General features: G+C 34.3%; 2 protein-coding genes across 5 annotated transcripts in view; one reads left to right on the forward strand and one right to left on the reverse strand.

Moving 5' to 3' along the window:
- The window catches only part of Kek5 (leucine-rich repeat, immunoglobulin-like domain-containing kekkon 5 protein), a 269,622-nt gene that overhangs the window by 226,606 nt on the left and 15,037 nt on the right, over positions 1–27,979 (reverse strand). The gene's annotated exons all lie outside the window — the stretch shown is intronic.
- LOC145969764 (uncharacterized) lies at positions 4–27,973 on the forward strand. Its single transcript, XM_083095992.1, has 2 exons — positions 4–70; positions 24,298–27,973. Exons 1-2 carry the CDS (start codon positions 4–6, stop codon positions 27,561–27,563), a joined length of 3,333 nt encoding a protein of 1,110 aa, XP_082952118.1. The 3' UTR covers positions 27,564–27,973.

Here is a 27,979-nt window from a genome sequence, read left to right on the forward strand (position 1 = left end):
TACATGTGGCAACGTCGAGAACACGGGCCTTACCTGAGCGACCCAACATCGACCGATGCGGCGCAAGCAGGTAAACGCGTCTCCCCCTCCCCTCGAATCTATGAGGCTAGGCAGCTACGTAAACCGAGGTTCGATCTATCGCTGATTGGGTTTGCACGATCACGCGGGTAAGCTAAATCGAAATTCGCATCTCCGAGTAAATCTACTTAGAAACCAGGGTTACGCACGAATTGTGCTAGACGATTTATGCTCACGGCATTCAAATAATGTTTCTTCGATTGCTCCATCGAAATCGCGCACGAGAGAGATCGGCGAGAAAATCCAATATTACATTAAAACTGGATTTACTTCGCAAGCGAAGAATGTTACTGTGTGTGTGTATCGACCTGCTTTGAAAATGGGTTGCATAGTTTTATCGCGGCACTTAAGACTTATCGTTAATATTCGTTGCACCGTTGATGAAACAAGCGTGATATTCTTCAAGGCACTCGTTTTATAAATGCATAGCGTGGTACATTAAAAATTCTATTCGACGAGCGGATGCTTTCAAAAGAGACAAAAAGCACTCATGCATTGTAGAAACTTCGAAATCAGGGTATCCACTAAAAAGATTATTATCGATATAATCCGTCCAATCTCACATCGAGGAAATTAAATTAATTTCAACACATTCGTTTTTCAGGTCGCGATTTCAATTTTGATTGAATTCCAATTCCATATCGAACGCGAATAATAATGTCGTCTTGCAATTTCAACAATGACATCTTTATCGCATGAAAGCTAAGAAAATAAGATATATAGACAAAAAATATAGACAACGCAGTGACAAAGTTACATTAACCTTGTAAATAAAACTTTATGAATTTTTAAGAGATCTTTCTCTTGAATATCATTATTTCTATATCCGCCAAATTAAAGAAATATTTTTTTGCGAGAGTGAGCTACTTGAATTTTCGTGAAGTAAAGCTAGCACTTCGTTTATCAGACGAGAAGCAAAATACTATTTTGCAATCTTTCGCTGCAATTAAGAAAATTGTAGATTTTACGAGCAATTATAATTGCACAGGTGGCATACTTCGTGCGCGTTTATACATTTCGTTGACATTTAATGAGATCGTAACGAAGGATACCGGATAAATGAAGCATTCATTTACGCAATTATCGTATCATTAAGAAACATAAGTTTCATAAGCGCGTTAAAGTGTTACTACATTGCAATTAATTATGACACATAAATTGTATTCATTAACAAATTCATTAGCGATTTGCTCCTTTGTGTATCTTCTGCTCGAGTGTTCGATTACTAGAAAGTAACAGTCGAGTTCTCTGTGTATCGAGAGGGAAAAGCTGCGCTTTTTCGCGACTAAAGACCGAGCGCAGAGCCAAGAAATAAAAGCAGAATAAATACGAAGAGAATGGGCGAAAGGATCGCGTTAGAGAGATACACCGGAAAATACGTTTTCCACATACTCACCGAATATTCACAGGATATATTGGTAGAGAAGAACGCTTTTCGCGAAAATATACCTATGCTTGTTTAAGCGGAAATTCGAAAACGCTCCGAGTGAGAAGTACAAGTTCAACGAATGAAAAAACATATCCGTAGAGAAGATATTTTCTATTTAAAGTCATATTTGTATTAGCCTGCCTCTTAAACTCGTGATTTTTTAATTTATGTATTTTCTTTCGTGACCATACAACATTATGGAAATAATTTTAAAAAATATTAAAAGAATATCTTTTGCTGAATCATAAATTACAATTTTAAATCGTTAAGTCTTTGCAGTTATCATTACGTAATCATGAAATATAATTATTAAAGCTCGATCTTTGTCAAATTTGAGTTTAACGGAAACTTGTGTACATGAAATTTAATTCAAATTAAGGCAAATTAATGATGATGGAGTGGGGATTATTTCTTGAAATTGAGAGAATTAAAATTCTTTTGCGAAGAACATCATACGTGAAACAATTGATCGATGTTTTTATACGTACGTTAGCAATATCTTAACATAACATACGCGATCCACCTTCCTACCTGCGGTAAAATTACGCTGTTTGTTTTCGTAAATGAAAGAGAATGACCTGCCACGTGGTGACTCCAATCCTTTCGCGAGACATGGCGGAATTGGCAATTATTTATCCGGAAATGCTTCCGGGGCAGGACTGCGCAAAGACACGGTGGCCAACTAATTGCCAATTTCGAGTAGCAGGATTTACGCGGCACACGAAGGTCGCGTATAAATCCATCGATTAAACTCGCTTAATCGCACGCGCGCCTGTGTCTGCAAATGTGTCGGGACGCATTTTTATGTCACCTGTATCAATAGCATCAAGCTGTCAGTCCGGATCAGATGCTATCGGTCGGTCCGAACGAATACGTTACGTCGCGCTACAATGTCGGTCAGACATGCGATAAAATTATTAGAGACAACAATTGATAGTCGGCGTATCGATGCGCATCGCTCGCGGTCAGAGTGAAGCTGCTGAATTATTTTGTTATGCAGATAACTCGTTCGCTCCAAATTACAGCTCGATACGTTGGCTGTGCATATAGACTGTCGGTCATCGATCGTAATTTCACCGCGATTTCACGATCGTTCGCTAAGTACACATACTTTTCTTACCTCTCCATTTTGCCTCGATGCATACCTACTACCTAGCTACCTGCTCTCCCCTGCCAGCGCCGGTGGATATCTTACACACGCGTACGTGCTTCGCGTCTTCCTCCAGTCCTCCGCGTTTCCCTCGTGGGACCCCGAAATCACAGTTTTCATTCGGGTTTCTAACTTGGAACTCGCTTAAAACGCGTACGTGCCCGTAGCTCTTTCCATCGCCGACATTACGACACTTCGGACTCGTATCTCATCGCGCACGATCACGTTCGAGAACTCTGATATCTCTACGCGAGGGGTTCTCTCGTTCCAACAAAAATAAATATCCAACACGTACTATCGGATTAGGAAATGTGTTTGGATGACATCCACGCTCCGCCGGATCTCGCAATACATGGAAACTATTTTTTGCCTCAAACATACTTCTCGGATGTCATTTGCGAATGGCCGCAAAATGTATACCGGATTAAAATATATTCCTGACTATATTTCAAGAAGTTGCACGTATCGATACTTTGCCGAAATTCAATCGTAATTCCGAAACGAGGCGACGCTAGCCGCGCTAAGGAAATCGTACAAACTTGGATAACATCGGAACTTTGACACCCCGCCAAGGCTCGGAAATTGCAAGCTGGTCGAATCATCCCGTAAACAGATACGATGCAACTGTATAAGGGAGTAACTGCCAAATCTAAAAGTTTAGCTATAAATTCCACAAATTATTACCCGAGAAACTTATATTGTTCCGATTTTATTTACGTGATTGGATTTTCACGAATAAAAATCAAACTCGGCCTGCTCGACAATAATGATATCGTATAACGCTACATGTATAATTAATTAATTTTAATTCGAGAAACCGCAATGTTATGTTGTAATGTATGTTGAAACACAGTAAACACTGCGAACACAATAAACAAACGAAATAGTAAACTTTTGATTGCGAAAATAATTTTCAATAGTAATTCAATATAGCCCATGGGATCTAACCTAACCCTTAATCGATAAGCGACTGACATATCCTACGTAAGAGCCTATGTAATTTCAACCTTCACAGTTCACTTCTCATTCCACTGAAATTTCATACGCATCGCTAATTAGGAACCAGTCACGAGGGGTAAATCGTCGCCCATAAATTAAGCAAAATTACATGCGCCGTTAACGATAGCGTGTGATTAGTACGTATATCAAACGAAATATGAATATTATATTTTTTTTTTAGAAAGTCAAATAAACTTTATATGAATATTTGTATTTAAAAAAATTTTTTTTTTATTCATATATTTGTAGTTTATACTTTTCAAAATACTAATGAATTTTAATAGAAAATTAACTAAATTTTGTAAGCAAAAATAATTCTAATATTTAACGTAATAAAATCACATTTTAATATCAACGTTAAATTAGCTATAAATTACAGATTGGCTAACGTTCCTGTCAGATTGAATTTTCAACTTATAACTTCGGTAATCTATAGGCGAATCAGAGCCCTCAACTATTTACGATCGTCGACTGCCAGTATTGCTTGTGAAATTGCGTTGGATGAAATTAAGGTCAGCGCATCGTCGGAATCCGATCGTCTCGCGCAAGACTCCGCAATTTCGCGTAGATAACCCACGAATTGCTCCGCGAAACGGAGACAACTATGTCGATCCGCGTGCATCAGTATGCATGTATGCCGGTATAGCCGCGATCACAGAACAAACGACGGGGGGAGGAGAATCGAAGAGCTGGAAATTGAAGAGAGATGGAGAAAGAGAGGGGGAAAATATCCGAACGTCAATGAGTTTACCGTACCACGTCACAAACGTCGGCCAGTTTACAAATCCGATAATATCAAACGCCAGCGATGACGCTGCTGTTTATGGATTATTACGACAATATGCATTCAAACGTAGAGGGAGTCGACGAGCAAGGTAGACGTGCGTTTGTTGCGTAATTTCAGCTGCGGTTATACGCGGATGCGGCTGAATTCCGCTTCGGTATCGCGGCAAGTTTTCCTACCTAGCATTCGTGCACACAGGGAGAATCACCCTTGTCACGATCCCGTTAATCCTATCGATTTCATCTCGCCTTTCGCCGCCTTGCTCGTTCGTGGTATCGCGCAAAAAAATTCCCCGACACGTTATTGGTAATCGTTCTGTGCTTCTTAATCTGATTTTCTCCTGCGCAACCAATAGTCGGGAATTTATATCGAGCCTCGGAGAATTTCAAGCGAGCCACGCTCGCTCTTTCGCATTTGATTCTATCAGATCAATAGGAACTCTGAACATTTCAGTATATATCTTAATAGGCGTACAACACAAATTCTCTTCAATGCATACATTTCTACGACCATATGGTACAATCATATTTGCATTAGTGTAACAGGTATACGAGTCGAAAATGCCATAAAAATAACTTCTGATCGGATAAAATAATCGGATAAGAGTAATGTTGGAAGTTAATGGTTGGATGAATTGAAGATAATAACAAGATACGAATGTGTGCGAAAATAACTTCGCGTAAAATTTACTTTATTATGTATCTCGATTATATAAAGCGATGTAAGCGATATACATATAATGTGAATTTGATACGTAAATTTAGTGAGATATAGATAAAGTGTATAAATATAATAAAGCAAATTTACATAGCGGTCTCTCTATACTTGTCGAAGTAAAGCGCGCAAAAAAAATTCGCCATGTACAATCCGCTCTGAATCCTCAGAGTAAAACCGATTTCAAGCGGGATTATGCAAAACCGATTTAGTAAAAGCTATAATAGTGAAACCGTACGCGGTGAATGGATAATACGAGGGACGAGCAAGGAAGTGCATTGTCTTGTTCACAGGTCGAGAAGATTTCTGCAGTTCAGTTTTTCAAATGTCCTCCTTCTTGAGAAATTCGACGCGAGAAGCGCAACTCTGTTAGATATAAGAGCTATTCCCAAGGAACTGTGTCACGCGTAATTTGAATAATTAAATGCTGCCGTGCATCAAGCGAAGAGCAAGTAAATCGTGTTCTGCGCTTGTGCTTCCTCATCCTTGTAAAAATAATATTTATTTACAAAAAGATGTAATCGAAGAAATATTGAAGAATAAGATAAGCATGTATTGAAATGCTAAATATATGATTCGCTGAAGGCATGTTTAAATTGGATTCTCTTATAAATATCTTTAAAGATATTTTTATTGTGTATCGTGTGTGTTATTTTTCATTATTTTTATTTTTTTTTTCTATTTCCATGTTAATAATATTTCTCTCCTTTTCCTCGATTTGACGTCTATAATATTTTCAATGCTTACGCTGTGGCATATGAAAACTTTATTATTAACTATATACCATATAAATGTGGTTCACTGAAAAGTCTAAAGCCCGTAAAACTGCACGAAAGTCCCAACGTCACTACGCATCATATCCACATACATACGAATGACTTATTAATGTCGAAACACCTTAACTTTTGAAGTAATAGTCGCGTCTTGCGCTATTTTATATCAAAAAGACTGCTATATAAACGATATTAGTTATATACAACCACTTTTTTTAAATAGAGAGAATACATTTATTTTTTATAATAATATTAATATTTAAAAATACTTGACAAGGAAAAGAAAGAAAAAGATAGAAAGCATGAATCATAAAAGCCATGTATTGTACAAATATTAATAAATAATGTATCGTTATTTTTTGTTTTGTAACGTTGCATTATTATGTCATACATGATAATTATATTAATTAATTATACAAATACACTGAAAAATACAATTATGCCGCAACATTATATTTATATTTCTCATCTTTTTATAGATATTGAAACTAACTTTAGCTGAATGGAAATAGAGTAGTAGATATAATTACGTAAATTGTTCGGAAAAATAATTTACAATAGAAATTTTTTTATTATTTTCTTTTTATAGATCTTGAGAGAGAAATACTTTTCTATTTGCAGCATCCTCATATATGTATATATAAAGCTTTTCCTAGTACGAAATTATCTTATCGTCTATAAACATATACTTCCCCCCTAAAAGCATGTCAGTATCTCCCGCATATGGATACTATATAACCCGTGAAAAGATAAACATACGCACAAGATAACCATATGCATTAGATTAGCACCGACTTATCGGATTCAATTTTACGATCGACTCATCTTTGAAGGAGATTACTTATCTTTTATAAATAACGTATTTTTAAATATCATCATTTTTATCATTGCATCTGTCAAACTGACAAATTGCAAAAGTTTCAATCACGTTATTGTGCAAAGAGTATATAATAAACTTTTTTATATATAAAAGATATATATATATATATATATATATATATATATTTAAAACTTCAATTTTCTTTCGTCTTTATGTAAATACATGTAAAGTTGCTTTTTTTACTCCTATCTTATATCTCAGAGACTTTCTTTTCAGTTGCATTGCACGATATGATGCTCTTTCGTTGGGCAGAGGGCTAATAACTTGATATCACCTCTACAAGTTGTATGAAGATCTTGAAAGAAACTAGTTTCGCTCAAAAGTTTCTCTCGGTAAGAGAGAATCGAAAATGTGGTGCGCGCGCGAAATAATTTTAATAGAATTCTTAATTATATACGCGTATATTTAATATACACACATCAAATTTAACATAATTTTGCGATAAAAAATTAACAGAATTGATTGAAATCAAGTAATAGTGATTTTCAAAAAATCTTTAAAAACTGTAAAAACTGTACAAAAAAATAATACAAAGTAAATTCAAACGAATTCGAAAAAATAAATACACAAGATGGAATCATGATGTATTCTAGTATATGCTCTGATAGACAATAATGAAGTATCTTGTCAATATCTTTGCTATGGACTGCAATATGACTCAGTAATGCAAATTCTGTCTTGTGACATTAGAGCTTTAAAGCAAGTGGACATCAAATGAAATATCGATCCTCCTTTCGCGACGTGCGTATACTTTTGTGGAGACACAATGTGCATTATTTACAGATGATGCTTCCGCAGAGAATGAGGAATAGCCTTTTACTAAATGATTAGCTACATGTTGTTAAAAAGTATCAAAGTAAAATTATCGGTTTTCGCATTTAATTAGAAGTACGGACCATTATGAAAGAAACATCGTTGCTCATGTTTAATTTTAACAGTTTATATAGAAAGTTGGATATTGAAATCATTTTATTATGCTACATTTTTTGTCAGATATTTCATCATATTCAGATAATTCACTTCAAAAGATTAATATAAGTTTTTATACATAATAAAAAAAGATAAAAAATTCTTTTCCTCTTCCTTTATCTATTTGTCTATCTATCGATCAATCTCTTTTTCAATCACGCATATCTTTAAAAAAAGATGCACCTTCCACCAGACGTTCATTGCTACAGAATTTCCCATTTCTAGATTCGTTTGCAGATTCGAAAGTTTTTCGGAAATTCCCTCGAGCGATAAGAACGCGGTTGCAATTCACCGTTCCCGGTGTATATGCAAAAATCATTGCGTCGACTATATACATAGCATATCGAAGGGCACATAATTTTAGAGAAAAGTTTAATAACATGAAGATTGAAATTATATAGCCGAACACATCAAGAGCAAAGCAAATTTTACGTCTGTACGAATTAGAGAACATTTTCACGGTATAAATTACATACGTGTATTATAATGCGCAACACAATCGGGAAGATCTGATCAAACCATAACCTGCCGAAGTGTAAATGCGTGAATACATTATTCCATCAATGCTTCCGAACAGAAGCTCCGGGGCAAACCACTTACGACGAATAATCCGCGCCCGTTCGGTTAAACCTCGATGCCACGATAAACTCTCCACAGTTCGTAGCGTTGTCCGACATGCTTATTAACAAAACAATTAACTAACTCTTCCTACACAACCGCAATTAAACAATTGATCGCTCGTGCGCGTTTACTATCTCATCCATCGGCGGAATATCCACGCGATACCCCACTGTGACATTCGATATTCCTCTAACCACGACGCGATACGATGCAATGCCGCGTGCTACGCTGTCATTGCCTAGACTAATAATATCACCACGCGGCGTCGGGATTGATATCGTGATTGTTCGATGTCCCGTGAAATTGACGCTTAATATGCGGAGTATCACTGTGTCCGGTAGCGCACCGGAGTCGCATCGGTGTATAATTTTATCGAGCCGATCCGGGAACTGTCTTTAAATATTCCGAACATCGCAACGAGGCCGCCGCACGCAACTTCGCGAGTTCGGGAATGATAAAAAAGGGCGCGACACGCACTCGTTCGCGAGCTACCGCCCTAAACTACTATACGTAGTTTGCTTACGTTCTCGCAATATCGATTACAATGTAATTTACAACGCATTATTGTTGGGGCGCCTTTTTCGTTCAACACATAATGTATGTGTACATCATTCTCGATGTTTATATTATCAATGTTTGCAGAATAATTAATATAATGAGTATCCAATAAAAATATTTGCATCGTATGTTAGTGAAATATTTATTTCGTACTTTTCATCATTTAAATATTAATTATATAAAACAAAGCGTTAGTTACATTATTTGTCATGCATAATAAAATATACTGCCAAATGTAGTGAAAATTACATTGTAGTAATAGTAAAAATATAATTTTTTAATATAAATAAAAATCGAATAAATTTTTCGAATAAGTAAAAAATTTGCCGTAATATTTTATCTATGTTAGCAGGATGCATTAATTGATAAATGAAACACGATGTTAAGAAAACACGAAACAAATCAATACTCTGTACTGCAAAGTATGCAAATACTCGCATGAATATTCAGATTCGTTAACTCGCTCGAGATGTCTTCACTTTCATCTCTTTTGCATATAAAGAACGGCATTTTCCAATCACAGTTTTACCATTAGAACTTTGAACTGGATCATTGGCTGGCCAATTATATGCTTTTTATTATACGAGTAAAATCCCGCATTAATTTTTATAAAGTATCATTTAACAGTCATTTAATCTCAAATTAAATATACATTGCATATTAAATATCCGTCCTTAAAAATCTTATTTTTAAAACTTTGGTTTTAACGTATCATTAGCTTTATCTTCTCATTATTACTATATCGTATTAAAAATGAATTTAAATTAAATACGGGAAATTATTCTCTGATACTAATTAACGCTTTTAACAAAGTCCCAATCACTGCATCACCGTTTTCTCTCTCTCTCTCTCTCTCTCTCTCTCTCTCTCTCTCTCGCTCGCTCGCTCTCGCTCTCTAGTTTTAATTGCTTTGAATTGCAGCGCACATCGAGAAACTGACCTGTCGAGGATATATGTGCATACATGCGTTTAAAATTAAATACATACCCGCATAGTGCGCAGGAAATTCTAGTCTCGATAGATTAAGGGTAATATAACGAGAGAACAAGTTCCAAGTAACGGAACGAGTGACGAAACCGCTGTCCCTAGATAGAAGCACAACAATTACTGGATTCAGAGGGCGAAAACCGCATTTACGTTAATTCGAACCTTGCGCCTCTCGCGTGATATATGGAGGATTATCGGAAACCTTTAACCTTCGTCCATGATTTACGCTACTCGAGGAAGTTTCCATAGAGACGGTCGTATGCGCCTCTTCGAGAATATGTTTGCATGTAACTGACCTAAACGAATAAAATTGCAGCCGTGCATGATTACATTAAATGCAGCTATTAGTTTTCATATCTATAATAAATATTAGCGGATTTATAACATCACTATCATAACTATGTAAAACATTTGAACATAATAACTTTGTGCACGATTATATAATTTCTTTTTTTATGTACTATCTCGTAGCTCGAATTACATTGCACATGCAAGAGATAATAAAACAATGATTAATAGACTAGAGATGGCGAACTGTAAAGCTTTAAATTGTGAAAAAGTATTCTACTAATAATGATAATAAAAATACTGAAAAAGCTTATGTAGAGTTCCTGGATAAATTCATTAATGTATAACGTTATGTAAAAGGATAACATCACCACTGACAATTTTATGGAAAACAAAAATCATGAAATACCCTTCTAATTACGATTCGCTTTGTTTACGATGAATAATATATACAATAATGATTCTCTACAAAAATGCAGCAAATTATTTTGTTTGGCTCTGCTCTTTAATACAAGTAATTGAATGCTACAAAAAAAGAAATGTTACGTATAATAATAACAGTTCTATTAAATTATAGAAATACTACAAATTGAAAAAAGAACTACATATAAAATAACTCAAAGTTTTGTTTAATCACTAATCGAAATAAAGAGAGAGAGAGAGATTTATATAAATAATTTAAAAAAAGTTTCCGATCAAATTTTTTTTACATTTTTGTAAAAGTTAAATTCTTCTAAAGAGAAGCTTAAAAAGTGACGAAATAATAATAATGAAATTAAATCACTTAATCGTATCAATTCGAGAAATAACAATGTCACATGAAAAAGCACTCGACTGCGTATTTGTGATGCAATATCCCGATATATACTTGTTGCGGTAGTTACAGATCATGATACGCATTCGTATAATGTTGGCAACCTTTGTGAACAGTCAATTAGGATATATATATTTCTGTCGGTATGAAACTCTATGACATTCATGATATCGTATAAAGTCCTATATGGGAAAAATCATCTCGTTTACGTATCAAAGTAATGGACCTGTGTGAACCTGGCACCCGACTTTTACAAAATTAATTTTTTTTAATGGAAAATGATAGCATTTTGTTTGTAGATGTTTGTAGTAACGTTAATTTCGTTTGTAGTTCAATGGATTAAAAAATATAAAAATTTTAAAAAATGACTTGCACCCTTTGCGATATCTTAAATCCGCTTGCGGGACTCGATTCAGAATCGTTTGTAGTTGTTTGTAGTGCTTTTGCTTTCGTTTGTAGTTGCACCGTTGCTGAGAAATAATTATTTAAACATTTAGAAAAAAATAATTTTTTTTAATTTTAAAGATATCGCAAATCCGCTTGCGAGGCTCGATTCAGAATCGTTTGTAGTTGTTTGTAGTGCTTTTCGTTTCGTTTGTAGTTGAATGGTTTAAAAATTATGAACATTTAAACAAATGGCCAAGAGTGAACTTTTTTATTTATTGAGATATCGCAAATTCGCTTGCGCAGTCTTCTTTAGAATCGTTTGTAGTTGTTTGTAGTGCTTTTCGTTTCGTTTGTAGTTGAACGGTTCAAAAATTATAAACATTTAAACAAATGGCCAAGAGTGAACTTTTTTGTTTATTGAGATATCGCAAATCCGCTTGCGCAGACTTCTTTAGAATCGTTTGTAGTTGTTTGTTGTAGTGCTTTTCGTTTCGTTTGTAGTCGAACGGTTCAAAAATTATAAACATTTAAACAAATGGCCAAGAGTGAACTTTTTTGTTTATTGAGATATGGCAAATCCACTTGCGCAGTCTTCTTTAGAATCGTTTGTAGTTGTTTGTAGTGCTTTTCGTTTCGTTTGTAGTCGAACGGTTTAAAAATTATAAACATTTAAACAATTTGTTTAAACATTTAAACAAAATGTTTATAATTTTTAAACCGTTCGACTACAAACGAAACGAAAAGCACTACAAACAACTACAAACGATTCTAAAGAAGACTGCGCAAGCGGATTTGCGATATCTCAATAAACAAAAAAGTTCACTCTTGGCCATTTGTTCAAATGTTTATAATTTTTGAACCGTTCAACTACAAACGAAACGAAAAGCACTACAAACAACTACAAACGATTCTAAAGAAGATTGCGCAAGCAGATTTGCGATATCTCAATAAACAAAAAAATTCACTCTTGGCCATTTGTTTAAATGCTTATAATTTTTAAACCGTTCGACTACAAACGAAACGAAAAGCACTACAAACAACTACAAACGATTCTAAAGAAGACTGCGTAAGCGGATTTGCGATATCTCAATAAACAAAAAAGTTCACTCTTGGCCATTTGTTTAAATGTTTATAATTTTTGAACCGTTCGACTACAAACGAAACGAAAAGCACTACAAACAACTACAAACGATTCTGAATCGAGCCCCGCAAGCGGATTTGCGATATCTTTAAAATTAAAAAAAATTATTTTTTTCTAAATGTCTAAATAATTATTTCTCAGCAACGGTGCAACTACAAACGAAAGCAAAAGCACTACAAACAACTACAAACGATTCTGAATCGAGTCCCGCAAGCGGATTTGAGATATCGCAAAGTCGGGTGCGTCATTTTTTAAAATTTTTATATTTTTTAATCCATTGAACTACAAACGAAATTAATGTTACTACAAACAACTACAAACAAAATGCTATCATTTTCCATAAAAAGAAATTAATTTTGTAAAAGTCGGGTGCCAGGTTCACACAGGTAAGTAATGGTCTTTGTAAAATTTGTATTTGTTGCGCGATAACAACATTATCAAAGATGATACTTCGTTTGAGTATCGTATTATTTCATCTATTAACATTTTTCACCCCGATTCTATTGTTAAAAATTTATACGATAGAATGTGTGAAAACATTTGTGTTTTATAAATCTCATGTATCGAGATAAAGCGTCATTGTATTAAACAAAATTGACGTATATAAATAAAATTCTGTATTCTTAATAATGTTTGCCTCTTCTCTCTTTATTTTGTATAATAATATTACATAAAGCAAATAAATTGTGTTACGCATGTTCTCAATAAATATTATATATTACTTTATTTCATATTGTGATGCCAAAACTGCGAGTATTCAAGAAGATAAAACGCATTACCACTAAAATAGCTGATCACTAATTTTTAAGCTTTTGTATTACTAAAATATATTTCGAATTTGCTAGATAAATAAAGATGCATAAATATAATAAAAATATAAAATAATAAATATAAATATTAAATATATATAATATAATAATATTCGATGCGTATATCCAATTACTTCATTATTAAACATTAAATATTAAATTTTGCCCGACAAAGAAAAATTTAACATTTATTGGAATTACTTAAAATTGTCACAAGTATTTTATTATTCTATTATCATTTACTATTTATTTTATATGTATATTCTATTCTAAAATTCATTTGATTACTCTATTGAAAATTATTATTTAATAATCCAACATTTGTAGAATCGACATACAAGTTTTGTCCACTAACTTGAGCGTGGTAATTTTAGAAACGTGTAAAGTAGCAGTGATCAATCGAAACGGGATAATACGAGCATCGATTAGTGCCAACTTTTGCATGCAGCTCTCTAATGTAGAACGTGCGCGTGCAACGGCACGTTCGAAAAGGAGAAAACAAGCCTGCTTCATCTCGCACTCAGGACAGAATTTTCATGCCGAGTGGAATCGGGAATTCTAAAGTTTCTTGAGAAATTGCCGTTGCACGTGTCGACCATCAGTGCTCCAGACACACATACTGCGCGCCGAGGACTCAAATTAAACCAAAATCGACCAGATAAAATATATAGGACAACTATCTTTACTCACGTCTGCGCATGAAAAGCACGTTGAACTTTATATATACCGGAAATTACCCGAGAAAACGTAAAAACATCATGACCACTTTCGCGCATATGCATCTCGGCCATCTTTATAGCCTGCCTCGCGAATAGACTGTCGCCCTTTTATAACGAGTAACAATCCCTTGAAAACGTTCGCTGGTGGGAACCTGCTCTACGCGAGTGCATGCTCTAGTACCGTTAAATCGTAAAGATGTAAGAAGACGCGGTAGAGAAGTTGATAATTCTATATTATTTTTAAAACGTCGAACGTTGATGGTTTCATAAGAGTGAAATGACACTGCGCCTTTATTTCGTCGTCGTTTAATTGTAAAAAATAATTTCAGTTTTTTTTTAAACGTGCTTATAAATGATGTATTTTACAAAGCAATCATATAATAATGTAATATTCATACAATAATAATATACATTCCTCGATTTTATTTCACTAGAAGAGAAATTATATGTGTATATAAATTTATTTAATTGAATCAATAGTCATTTATTAGTAATTTTGCTTGATAATGTTAAAATAAGTAAATCTCATTATTGTTAATTAAATTACTAAAAGGTAAGCCAATTTTTTGTGCACAATTAAAAATATTAACTTATAATAAAAAATGTAAACTAAATCACGCAAGCGTAAATAAACTATTTTATCTTCGTTATATAATGAATTGCTCGCTTTATTGATGTAATTATTTTAATTTAACACACAAAGTGAAGTATTTAATATTTATTCAATTATCACGTATGTAATTTTAAACTTACCGTTGTATTTATTTTAGAGTCATTTTAATTATTGTGACTGCTTTTTTCCACATATAAATGCAATGTAAATGTACACTTTCATCTTTTTTTACATTGTTTATATAAGTAACATGAAATATACAACACAATATAAAATGTTTGTAGCTAAAAGTAAAAATTTTATAAGAAAACACCCACACAACAAACATGATGATGACCTCTAAAGATGTTTTAATAATGTTTTAATGACGTATAATACGTCATTAGACGATTTTATAGTAGTAAGAAAAAGATTACAAAATAATGGTATATAGATGTGCTATTCATAAAAATAATAATTGCAGAATGATAAAATATTCAAAATACATTTGCGAAAAACTTGGAAATTAATATAATAAATTCACTAAATTCAATAATGTAATAAATTATATCAATGTGACATTTATAAAAAATGTAAATCGATCTCTATTTTAATCTATGGTTTTCAAAATAAAATCGTCACATTTATTTGAAGAAAAGAATTATACAGGGTGTCCCGAAACTAACGCTTGATATTTTAAAGGCAGATTCTCTGGCCAATTTAAAAACGATTTTTCCTCAGCGAAAATGTCGCGGCACTAATAGTTTTCGAGTTATAAACAATTGAAAATAAAGGGTTTTTCGCAAACTAAGGCTTATGGGAATAAAATATTAATAAAGTCACATTCTTTAGTTAATTTTAGGTAGAGTTTACTTTAATAGAATTTTAATTTAAGGCTTAATTAGAAAGATACATGATGACAAAAATTGGGAATATGCAAAAAATAATGATCTCCCTCGACATTTTCGCTGAGGAAAAATCGTTTTTAAATTGGCCAGAGAATCTGCCTTTAAAATATCAAGCGTTAGTTTCGGGACACCCTGTATAACGGAGTAATAACTATATTTTAAGTAAATATTGTACGAGAGACTACTGACTAATAATCGAATGTTAATTCTGCACAATTTAATTTGTATGGAAAAATTTTTATATAAATTAATAGAATTAAAAATTAGTAGAAAATAAAATATTAAATATATAATTAAGAGAAATTTAAAAAGCAATTGTAATTAATAAATTTAAAAAAATGTCTACAAGATATAAATATACATTTTATTCGTTATTCTTGACATTTATAATTTTAATGTAGTGGCATGATGAAATTAATTATCATTTATATCATTTATGTGATTTTCGTTATGAAAGGAGAAAGGAGCGTTGAATCCAATAAAAAGCGATATTTTCACTATTCGTATGTTCACTTGCAAACCAATTTTCATACCTCAGAAATATCGAATGAGATCACTTGTGCTTACAATGTGCTTTTCCTCTTTACTTGGAACCAGTATGAAAAGACATTATTGCTCAAAATGGCACAGTCAATATAGAATAGCATGGATCATACACAACGGCAATATCCTTTCATATATATATATATTTGTATATGCAAAGTTCTTGGTCATTCGCGGCACCTTGAACATTGGTGTTTAGGGACAAGAGTCAGAAATGTCAACTATTATGCGAATGTGACCTAACAATAGGAACCAATTCTGACACGTGTGCGTATTAACATTAACCGATAGATCGCCACTATCGATACATACGTGCCCTTACTCCGCAAGTAGTTTGCAACCCCCCAGGGAAATCCGTCATATTGGTATTCGAGAAACGCCAATCGCATTGTGCGACCACAATAGAGACGATCCACCGTCGAAGATATTCTATTTCGAAATCGCGATTAAAATCGCATAAGACACTAACGTGATAATAATTCAAGTTAACGTATAAATAGAAACCATTTAAACATTATTAAATAAAGAGCTTAAAATTTTAGCATAAAATTCATGTGCGGAATTATTTAAATATTATTAAAATAAAGACCTTAAAATTTTGGTATAAAATTTGTGGAATTTATTCGCGCGTATAATATCACATATCATATAAATAAAAAAATGAATAGAAAGTAGATGTCTATTTCAAGCAGATAGTTTCTTTGAATATTGGATGAGAAAATTACGGAGGCGACGAAAACAATTCGAAAAGTTTCTGGTTTGCAAACGACTCTGTGCCTCAGCGTATCAAATCGATTGTGCACGAACGAACAACCGTCAGCGCGATTCGTTATACAAATGACTTCTGCAAGCTCGTAACGGTACGCTGAATGAAAGATTATCCGCGGCAACATCGATATAGTTATCCGCTACGCACTATGAAAACGCGTGACAATGTGAATTATCGATACGCTATCTCGAACGCTGTCCCGTTCCGCGGGGAATATTCCGGTATCCGAAATAAATTACGCGCGGCATTGTCCTGGACGATAAAGTAACGCTTCTCGCAACTCTTCGGAATGAAGAGCGAAGATGGGTCGCGAGCTGTGAAGCGATGTCCGTAAATGAGTTTATCATTATTACGTCATAAAATTGTTATCGCCTCGACGTCGACGTCGAGTAACGATACGCTGATGTAACTACGGTGCAAATTTATAAAGGTCGCTTTAATCGGAAAAAGGAATCGGCTGTTGCAAAAGGGCTTGTACGATATTTCCGTAATAACAAAGTAATTCGATGGTAATTCCGACTCGATACAGAGAGAACATTACGAACATTGGTACGCACATACGCGCACCGATAGTATTAAATTTATACTAATAATGTTCGTGCGATGTTGAGTAATTAAATCGTGATAATCGTCACACAATGAAACGGTATTTGATATTCTTGATGGTTTACGAGTTAAATGGGCATTAGAGTACTCTCTAATTGAGTAATACCCCATTCGACTAATACCCGTTAATTCCTACTAATATCCCGATCTTGTACAAGCAACATTCCCTAGCGGTTTATCCCTCGGTTTCGACAACTTTCGGTCGGACGAATTTCCGGGTCTCATCGCAAAATCGTTACCGCGCTGATAGTAGATTCGCTTAAGGTTCCCTCGGATATCTCATGTAAATTTGCGAACGGCTCGCTCTCGCACGCGCTCTCGCGATTTTACATCGCTCTCGAGGAAACGGCCGGCGCACGGCGCTCCCTCTTATGAAGCATGAATATTTTAGTACGAGCGTCTTCAGCTCGTATACGATGCACCAGCTCTATGCTCTATGGGCTCCCAGCTCGTATGGGCATCCAGCAGCGCGCACTAAAACGGAATATCGGCCGATGTATGGCCGGTTATACGAATAGAGCGCGAAGCATAGCCAATTTGCTTCTCGATACCACAATTAGATCATTATGTACAAACTTCCGTAATTGGAGCATATGTTTGCATATACACGTTACACACGCTTAACGAGCTGAGCGTAGCAGTCGTGGAGAAAATGGAACGAATAGCTTCGAAAAAGTAAAGCACCGTCGGCGCGGCATGAATAAATACGCAACTCGCGCGAAGCTGGGTCGAGCGAAGGGAAATTCGCGTTGTATTCTCGATGTAACCCGAGACAAAAATTTGTTTATAAAATTCGACATCATATATCACGTCAGTCATTCAAACCACTTTTCATCACTGACCATTCAATCTATTAACAAAAGATTAGATGGCAAGATAATAAATAATTTTTAAAAATGTTGCGGGAAAAAATCGTGTTGAAACAGCATCCATTTGTTAATACAAATATAAAAGAATAACTCTGACAGCATTTGATAAAAAAATAATTTCATAAAGATATAAAAACTGGTTCAATACCTGGCATAATGACAATTATTTTGCTTAAACAAATATTTTTTAAATTAATATATTCTCTTCTGATTACATTCATATTTTTATTTTGTTCTCGGATTAAAATGAACTTATTGTTGTTATTTTTGCAGTGATAGAGCGCAGGCACATTAAATAACATCTTATCCATAATATTGCAACAGATCATATAATAATTACATATCATATTATTTAATTATATAATTATTATATATTTATCAATAATTACATATTATATTAAATAATAATTATTATAATAATATTATACAGTTCGTGAATTTTGAAATCTTTATTCTTTATGAACATATAAAAAAGCACGTATTTACATACACTTGTAATATTGTATTTATGACTGTGCTAAATTCACGAAAAAGATTTGCACCCGCTATACGTTGACAAGATGAATTATTCGAATACAACGATACCAAGAATACCGACATAGAATGGCCGAATTTCATATCTTAATATTTAATCTGGAACCGTTGTGCTTATCGCAACGCAACAAAAGGAAGAAAACAACGAAAACAACTGGGTCGTACGTATGTTAATGAATCTGCGATTCCGGACTACCCCCCATTCGGTAAGCCAAATCAAATAAATCCCAGCACCGCTGCTTCGCAAGGCAGTAATAAAAGAAAGCAAACGAGTGTACTCGGTAGCGCGTTTATCCTCTCTCGGTCCCGAGCAAGTTTCCCTACTTCCGCTTCGATGGCCCCAGCTTCTCGACGAAGCGGAAAAAATATTGGCGCAACAATAACGCGCCGACGCGGAAAACAATAATTGACTTAATAATCGAAACGCGAATTTTACATCTTTTTCTTAATATACTTCGATGAGTACTGCACGATTCTTTTTTTTTTTTATAAAAGCAAACAAACTTGAAAACGAGCATTGCATAAAATAATAGGACGTGCGTTAAATCTTTTTTATTAATATATATTCTTCGATGTAGCACACGTACAAATTTATCTTTAATATTGTCTAGTTAATTATCTAGTGAACATTATTTTACAATGTGCAAGAAAAATTACTTTCTTAATTACATGTAGATTGATGATTATATGAATCGCGGAGAAGCTTAATACAAATTACTCTTTCGCGTTTCGATTAGCCAGGGATACGAGAAATTGGGGCAGTCGTGTTAATCGTCTCTTTACGCTACTTCTCGCAATCAGTAAAATTACTTTACATCCGACTATGTCCAATCGACCTATAAAACGGAATATAACGGTGGAAAGTAGATTTACCGCCGAAAAAGTGCGTCGACGCGGATATACGCGTTCTTTCAGTTCAATAATTCGTACATTCGCTCGTAAATATGTCCAGATATATAAATTGCTCGGATTTTATAAATATCTCTCTTGTGTCTGTAAATCACACGCAATACCATCTTCGATTTCAAGCGGATGAAATTATTGCAAAGTCACACGCGACATAGAATTCTGCGAGTTGTTTCTCGTAACATATAGAACAATTCTTTTGATAATTTGCACGCAAATAACTCACGCGCGTGATAATTATTCGATTCGACGCGTCTTTAGACAAGAAATGTATCTAAAATATATCGCGCAATCTGAGACTATCTTTGCATCAAAAAAGAAAAAAATTTATTCTTGCATTGGCAAATGGAGAAAATTGTGTACGCGAAAGTATCACGAATACCATCGCGAACGCGACCTCGATTTTAATGGTACCTTAACCGTTAATGCGATTGTGCGTCGTGAGTAGGTACAAAGCTTGCTTTATATCCCCAACGGTTTGCTGAATATTAAAAATCAAGGCGAGTATGACTCATGCGAACCGATAGCGACTCGAAAGAACGCGAGTAAAGAAGTGATCCTTTGTGTACACTTGGCGATGGATTTGCTCAGAATTTCAATTGAATCTCCATTTAGCGATTTATATCAATTTAAAAAATGAAAAATTAAATTTATCGATCTACACTGTGGACTTTCACAATTATTAATATTCTTATGTATTGCTCATTTTCTGTATTGCTTGCCGGTGTAATTGAACTTTTGCGATAAATTGTTACGATGATATATAGGTTCTCGTAATTTTCGATGAAGAATGAATTGTACACACATAAATAAATGGCGAGTGCTAACATTTCCCATCTATTCCATTTTCTTCTTATTCTTTCTTCATCGCCGGAGAAATGTTTACGCTCGAATAGAAACCCTGTAGAGCTGCACTCACACGACGATGCAAAGTGCAAAGCATGCTTCGTTTTTTATATTAAGCAGACGGGATATGTATAAATAGAAAACATGATTTTTTTAGTAGTCGATTAAACTACATATGGATCTTATTTCGCGTTTTTTCGTCTTTCGTAGAAATATATTTACCTTCATAACGTATATAGCATTTTTGCGACATCGTCTCATAGTATATCTCCCATTTGGCTGTGTTCGGTGTGCATCTGCGCGATATATTTTCAGCATTCCGCATATTACGGGTTTGCGGAGTGTCGATAGAAATAATTTCGCGAATGTCAAACCTTCAAATCGCAGACAAGTATGGAACAGAGCAAATATCGACAGAATTATTTACGCGTTATATACAGAATCTCAGCTTGATATTGTGCGACCGCACTTTTCATGCCCTACTTTGAGCTGTGAAAAATTTCATGTGATTTATTTCATGTAACTTTTTGTTGCACAGAATATAAAAAATAACAATAATTACACAAAATAAGTGATTCGATAATTTATGTCATATATATAGACAGATATAAGTAGCTATATATAAGTATATATTATGTATCAACGACAAATAGTTGACCAGATGTACGAGTGTACGCACTAATTCTGCAATATTTATACGTCAGTGCATAATTTAACAATTTATAGTGATATATTAAGTTGAACTGTGCATAGTAATTTTAAACAATTTCTATGACATTTCTCGTGCATATGTATATTCGCGGTAATATTTCTCTGGTAATGCATTCTGATATCTTTAGAATCAACTAAATTGTTTTCTCTTTTCAAAACAGAGTGCACAGTGCAATTCTTGATTGATCATACTTATCGTAAATCTACTTTTTCGCATGCCCCAACATATTGTTGGTAGCTATTTCAATATACGCCCCCCAGGAAATGGTGTCGATTTGTGCGACGTTGATTAATGCCTATATGAAAAATGCAACCCGTGGACTTGAGTCGATTCGAGCACGAACTCGGCAAACATCGGTCCTGTCGATCTTGAACTTTGGTTTTAATCTAACTTTCTTAGGCAAAACTTCTCAACATTTTAATAATTCTCATATTAGAAGTTGTCCAACTAACGGCCGATATATTTCCGATATTCAGAAAGTACAATCGGAGTGATAGCCGAAGTGGAGTTTTTCCGATTTGTTTGTTCGAAAGAAAAGCGGCCAATGGAATTGAACATTTAATTGGTTAAACATATTCTTTCAGTTCAATCGCAAAATTTGTGCCGACAAAAATATGTGTGTATCAACGAAATGTATATAAAACTTAAATCAAATTTCTTATAAAAATGTTCTCGCGAATTGCAACCATTTTTAACAAGATTACATAAGATTAATACATTGTTATTGTGAACATAATTGTCAATATTTGATGATAAATGTCGCTATAACTCAAATTGTACTCATTCTCCCCTAATCCCCATTAATTCCCATCAATCATGCTTTGTACTATAGAATCCTATTTTCATTTCATACCGTCAAATCCGCATTAGACACATGCATCAAGATATAATCATTAAATTATAAACAGATATCTTCATTGCATAGCGTAACCACAATTCTCGTTCATATGTACAACCGATCAATATTCTTATCTATGCATATCTCATCAGCGGAATCATTTGCATTTGCAAGTAGTTAGTAAAATTTTTATTTTATAAATTATTGATTAATAAAGAGATTAAAACTATGATACAAAATTTAATTTTTAACATCAAACATATATGATACAAACAATGATGCATGTTTATAAATGTAGAAAATTTTAAATTAAAAATATTTCAAGAAAATAAAAAGTAATAATATTCTTATCTACTATATTTTGCATCGCATGATACAAGGTGAACGGAATTTGATCTGGTTATTTGAAGACTGGATATTTTACGTAAGACTAGTCGATGTGGAAAGATAATTATGTGTCAAATTACAAGGACGCATAGAAATACATCATCGATTGTCATATGATCCGAGCAAAAATCAGCACATATACTTATTCCAGTTATAACATAATTCTTTTATATAGAATTTTTTAATATAGATTTTAAAAGTACAGCATTATAACTCGATTACGTTGAAAATGTCTGATATAAATATTACTCTATTATATTACTATAAAACAGAGTATTAGAAATAGAATATTACTATAAAAAGAGTTGAATAAAACTAGATAAGAAAGAGAAAAGCCAAATGCTTCAGTTTAGATAACAATAACAGACACAGATTCCCACGTATCATCGACATTAAAACTTTTCGTGTGGGATTGTAAACAGAGTATGTGGCTTAATCAAATACTGGGATATCTGTTTACATCATGCTTACTTTCTATGGAGCGCGAGTAATACATAAAAAGTATCAAGAATCTACTCTCTGGCATGCCATATAAACAAGCAATGCATTTACGTTAACTGCAACTTTATGGACTTTTGCTAGCATACAAATACGTGTGCGAAGAAATCTCATTTATTTTAACTTGCAAGTGAAATAATATTATATTTTTAAGTGCAATGTATATGAATTATATTTCTTGCTCTCTCTATGTAAATATAATATTTAAAAAAGTAAAAATATAAAAATGTAAAAATGGTTCAAATGTGTGTGTGTGTGTGTGTGTGATACAAATCAAATAAGAAGCAAAGAAAGGCTAAGAACTAAAGACGCAGGTAATGGTGCGTGATAATAATAATATATTATGATAGAAACTTTGTAAAGTTATTTATTTTACATATAATAAGAAGCGCAAAAATATATGTTTAAAATGTACTGTCGATTTAAATAATATTATGTTTTTCTTTTAAATACATGTATTTAAATTATAATTTCGGGATGAGCAGGGACTCAGAGGCGGATACAGAAAGGAAGATAGAAGGAATAATGAGAGCTTGCAAAGATGAAACGGTAACAGAAATGAAAGAACATTTAACGATGGTGATGGAGGAGATAAGGAAAGAAATGATGGAAGAGATAAAAAAACAAATGACGGAAGAAAGGAAAGAGAGAGCAGAAGAAAGAAAAAGAGAGAGAGAAGAATGGTCGAAAGAAAAAGGAATGCTGGAGAGAAGAATAGCAGAACTAGAATGGATTAATGAGAGAAAGGAAAGGAACGAGAGGAAAAATAATATAGTGATCAGAGGAGTAAGTTGGAAGACAGAAAATCTGGAACAAGAGATAACGGAATACATCAAAGAAAACATAGAAGTAAACGTAGAGATAAAAAGAGCGAACAAAATTGAAGTGAGAGGGAGCAAGGAGATAATAATTGCTGAAATAAACAAATGGGAACAAAAGAACAACGTGATGAAGAAAAAGAATAAATTGAAAAAAGGAATAATAATAGATAACGACCTAACTAGGAAAGAAAGAGAGATACAGCGAAGACTGAGAGAATTAGCAAGAGAAGAAAGAGAAAAAGGCGACGGAAGAGTAAAAGTAGGATACAAGAAAATATATATGAGAGGAAAATGGTACAGCTGGAATGAAAAAAAAGAACAATTGGAAGAAAGAGGAGGAGGCAAAGAGTGAAGGCGCGATGGACAAGAAAAAGAGAGAGGAGAAGAAGAGGAAAGAGGCCTAAAAATCTGCTTCTGGAACACAGCTGGAGTAATAAACAAATGCGAAGAGACATGGAAATACTTAGAAGAATTTGATATAATAGGCTTAACTGAAACATGGCTGGAAGAATACACATGGAACAAAATCAGGAACAGATTGCCAAACAAATTCGAATGGTTCTGTATTCCAGCAACCAAAGAAAATAAGAGAGGCAGAGCCAAAGGAGGGATAATGACGGCAATATGCAAGGAACTGAAAGGAGTAAAGGTTAAAGAAATTAATAAGGAGGCAATGGAGATAAGTCTAACGCATAATAGAAACAAATGGAGAATTGTAACACTTTATAGCAGAAATATCGAAGAAATTCTAGAAGCAATAATGGAGGAAATACAGGAGGAAGAGGAGAGCCATCTCATGCTGGGAGGAGATTTCAACGCGAGAACGGGAGAAGAAGGAGGACCGGTAGGATCAGGAGAGGAGGAAGAAGAAGAGAGAAGAAGATCAAAGGACAAGGAGATAAATAAAGAAGGAAGAATATTGATAAACAAATGCAGGAAAAGAGGCTGGATGATTCTTAATGGCAGTTATGGAAAAGAGGGAGAATGGACGTATATCGGGGAACAAGGAGCGTCAATCATAGACTACGTAATAACAAATGACAAAGCTATAGAAGAGGTTAAAATGGTAGGAGAAGGAAACAGGACTGAATCGGACCACATGCCAATAGAGGTGGAATTGACGGGGATGGAAAGGAAAAGAGGAAAGAAAAGTGACATGATAATAAAAGAGAAAAGCGTTTGGACGGAAGAAGGAGTGATGCAATATCACGAAAAATGCGAAGGATGGCAATGCACACAAGAAGAGAATGGGCGGATATGGAAAGAATTAGAAGGGAAAGTAAATAACTCGATTACGAAAATCAAGAAGAAGATAATACCATGGAAGTTCGGAAAAAGAGAATGGCACAGCAAGGAATGGAAGATGAAGAAAAGGGAGCTAAGAAAGACACTTAGGAAAGTGAAAAGAGACAAGATAGACAGAGAAGAGTATATTAAAAGAAGAAAGGAATATAAAATATGGTGTAAGGAAGAAAAGGAGAAACATGAGAAAGAGGAAGAAGAAAGAATAAGATTAATCAAAACAGAGGCAGAAGCATGGAGATATATAAACAGATACAGAAAGAAGAGAGAAGGAGTAGATGAAGAAATAAGTACGGAGGATTGGAGACTACATTTCATGGAATTACTAGGAGGAACGGAGGAGAGGTGGACAATAGAAGAGAAGGAAGAAGAAAAAGTACAAGAAGAAAGGGAGGAATGTTACAAGGAAGAAGAAGAAGAAGAAATAACTAGAGAAGAGATGATAGAACAATTAAAGAAGCTGAAGAAAGGGAAAGCACCGGGAGAAAATGGAATAGAGAACGAAGCATGGAGGTTAATGCCGAAAGAAGTAGGGGAAGTATTGTTTAAATTGTTGAACAAAATCTGGAAGGAAGGAGGAATACCGGAGGAGTGGACCAAAGGGATAATAAGCCCAATATACAAGAAAGGAGACAGGAAGGAGGCGAAGAACTATAGGGGAATAACACTAATGGATACGGCATATAAAATATATGCTAGCATACTGAACGGAAAGATGAAGAAGGTGGCGGAGGAAAGGATGGAGGAGGGACAATTCGGTTTCAGGACAGGAAGAGGGACAACAGATGCAATCTTCACACTGAACTACATAGTCAACAGAGAATTATCAAAGAGTAAAGGTAAGATCTTTGCCTTCTTTGCAGACCTCAAAGCGGCATTCGACAGAGTGGACAGAGCAAAACTAGGAGAGATGCTGAGGGAGGCAAGGATCGGAGAGAGACTGAGAAGGAGAATTATGGAAACATACAAAGAGACAAAGAATATAGTAAAGGTTGGAAATAGAAAGTCCAAAGAATTCTGGACGAAATGCGGAGTCAGACAAGGATGCCCCATGAGTCCAACATTATTCAATATATACATAATGGATCTGGAAAGAGAAATGAAAAAGGAGCAAACGGGAGGCGTAGTGATAGGAAAAGAGAAACTATGGTCGATAACATATGCAGACGATATTGTGTTGATGGCGAGAAGCGAAGTAGAACTTAAAGGGATGATGAAAAGATTTAAAAGATACATTGACAAGAAAGGATTAACCTTAAGCGCAAGGAAATCAAAGGTAATGGTATTCGAGAAAGGAAGAGGACGCACAAAGAGAAGAGAATGGAAATGGGGAGAAGAAGAAATAGAAGAGGTAAAAGAAATGAACTACTTAGGTTACATTATGCAAAAGAACGGCGGAGCGGAGAAACATATAGTAGAAAGAATGAGAAGAGCGATGGTGGCGATGAAGCAGACCTGGAGCATAGGAGAAAGGATATTCGCGGACGACTACGAAAGAAGAATAAAGATGTTTAATGCGTTAGTAGGAAGCGTGGCTCTATACGGGGCAGAGATATGGGGATGGGGAAACGAGGAAAGGATGGAGAAAATAAAGAGGAAATATATAAAATGGATACTGAAACTAGACAGGAGGACACCAAACTACATACTGGAAGAAGAAACAAAAATGAAGGAACTGAGAACGGAGGCCATAAAAAGAGCAATAAAATATGAAGAAAAGGCAAGGCAATCGGAGAAGAAGATAATAATAGAATGTATGAAAGAAATAGAGAAAAGGAGAGAAAGTGGAGAAGAAAGTAAATGGGAAAAGAAAAGGAGAAGGATACTAGAGGAGGCAGACATGGGTAAAGAAGAACTGAAAAAGAAGAGAGAAGAAGGGGAGACAGAGATATCCGAAAAGATAATGGAAAGAATTGAAGAACGACAAAAAGAAGAGAGGAAGAGGAAAACAGAGGATTCAAGATATAACGATATATATAAAAAGATAAAGACAGAAGGAGTACCGAATTATCTGAAAGGAAAAAAGAGTAAGAAAGATAGGAGCAGAATTGCAAGATATAGATGTGGTAGCGAAGTGAGAGGAGGATACTACTGGAAGGAGGAGACAGAAAGAGAATGCAGGATATGTGGAAAAGGAGAAGAAAGCCTAAAGCATGTACTAAAGGAATGCGAAGCAACAAAAGACGAAATATCAATGGAAGAATTCTTGAGCGAAGAGGGAAACGGATTGAATATAATGAGAAAAATAGACAAGATACGAGAAGAGAAGAGGACGGAGAAGGCGGATAAAACCATCGCAAGTCAAGGAAACCCGAGGTGCAACGAAAGATAGAGACAAGAAGTAATAATGACTAAGAACAACAACAAAATAGGAAGCCAAAGAAGCCAAAGAAACCAAAGATACCAAAGATACCAAAGATACCAAAGATAATAAAGATAGAACACATAGAATTACTAAACTACAAAGGGAGATCTAAGAGTTTTTACACACTCCATATAACATATAATACATAACATTTAACATTTTACTCATTTAGACTAGATTAGATTAGATAGGAGCTAAGACAGATAATGTTTTCTTATTCGCAACGTTATTTTCATTATATTTTTATTTTATTTTTGATTTTGATTTTATTCTGATTTTACTTTTATTTTACTCTTATCAGCAGTTACAATTTAATTTAATTTAATTTTATCTTATCTTATTTTATTTTATTTTATAATATCTCATATTACTTTCCCCGCCTG

The sequence above is a fragment of the Camponotus vicinus genome, unplaced genomic scaffold, assembly GCF_025532165.1.
Source record: "Camponotus vicinus isolate PSW18456_S1 unplaced genomic scaffold, iyCamVici1.0 SCAF_4, whole genome shotgun sequence".
In the NCBI taxonomy this organism is placed as follows: Eukaryota; Metazoa; Arthropoda; class Insecta; order Hymenoptera; family Formicidae; genus Camponotus; species Camponotus vicinus.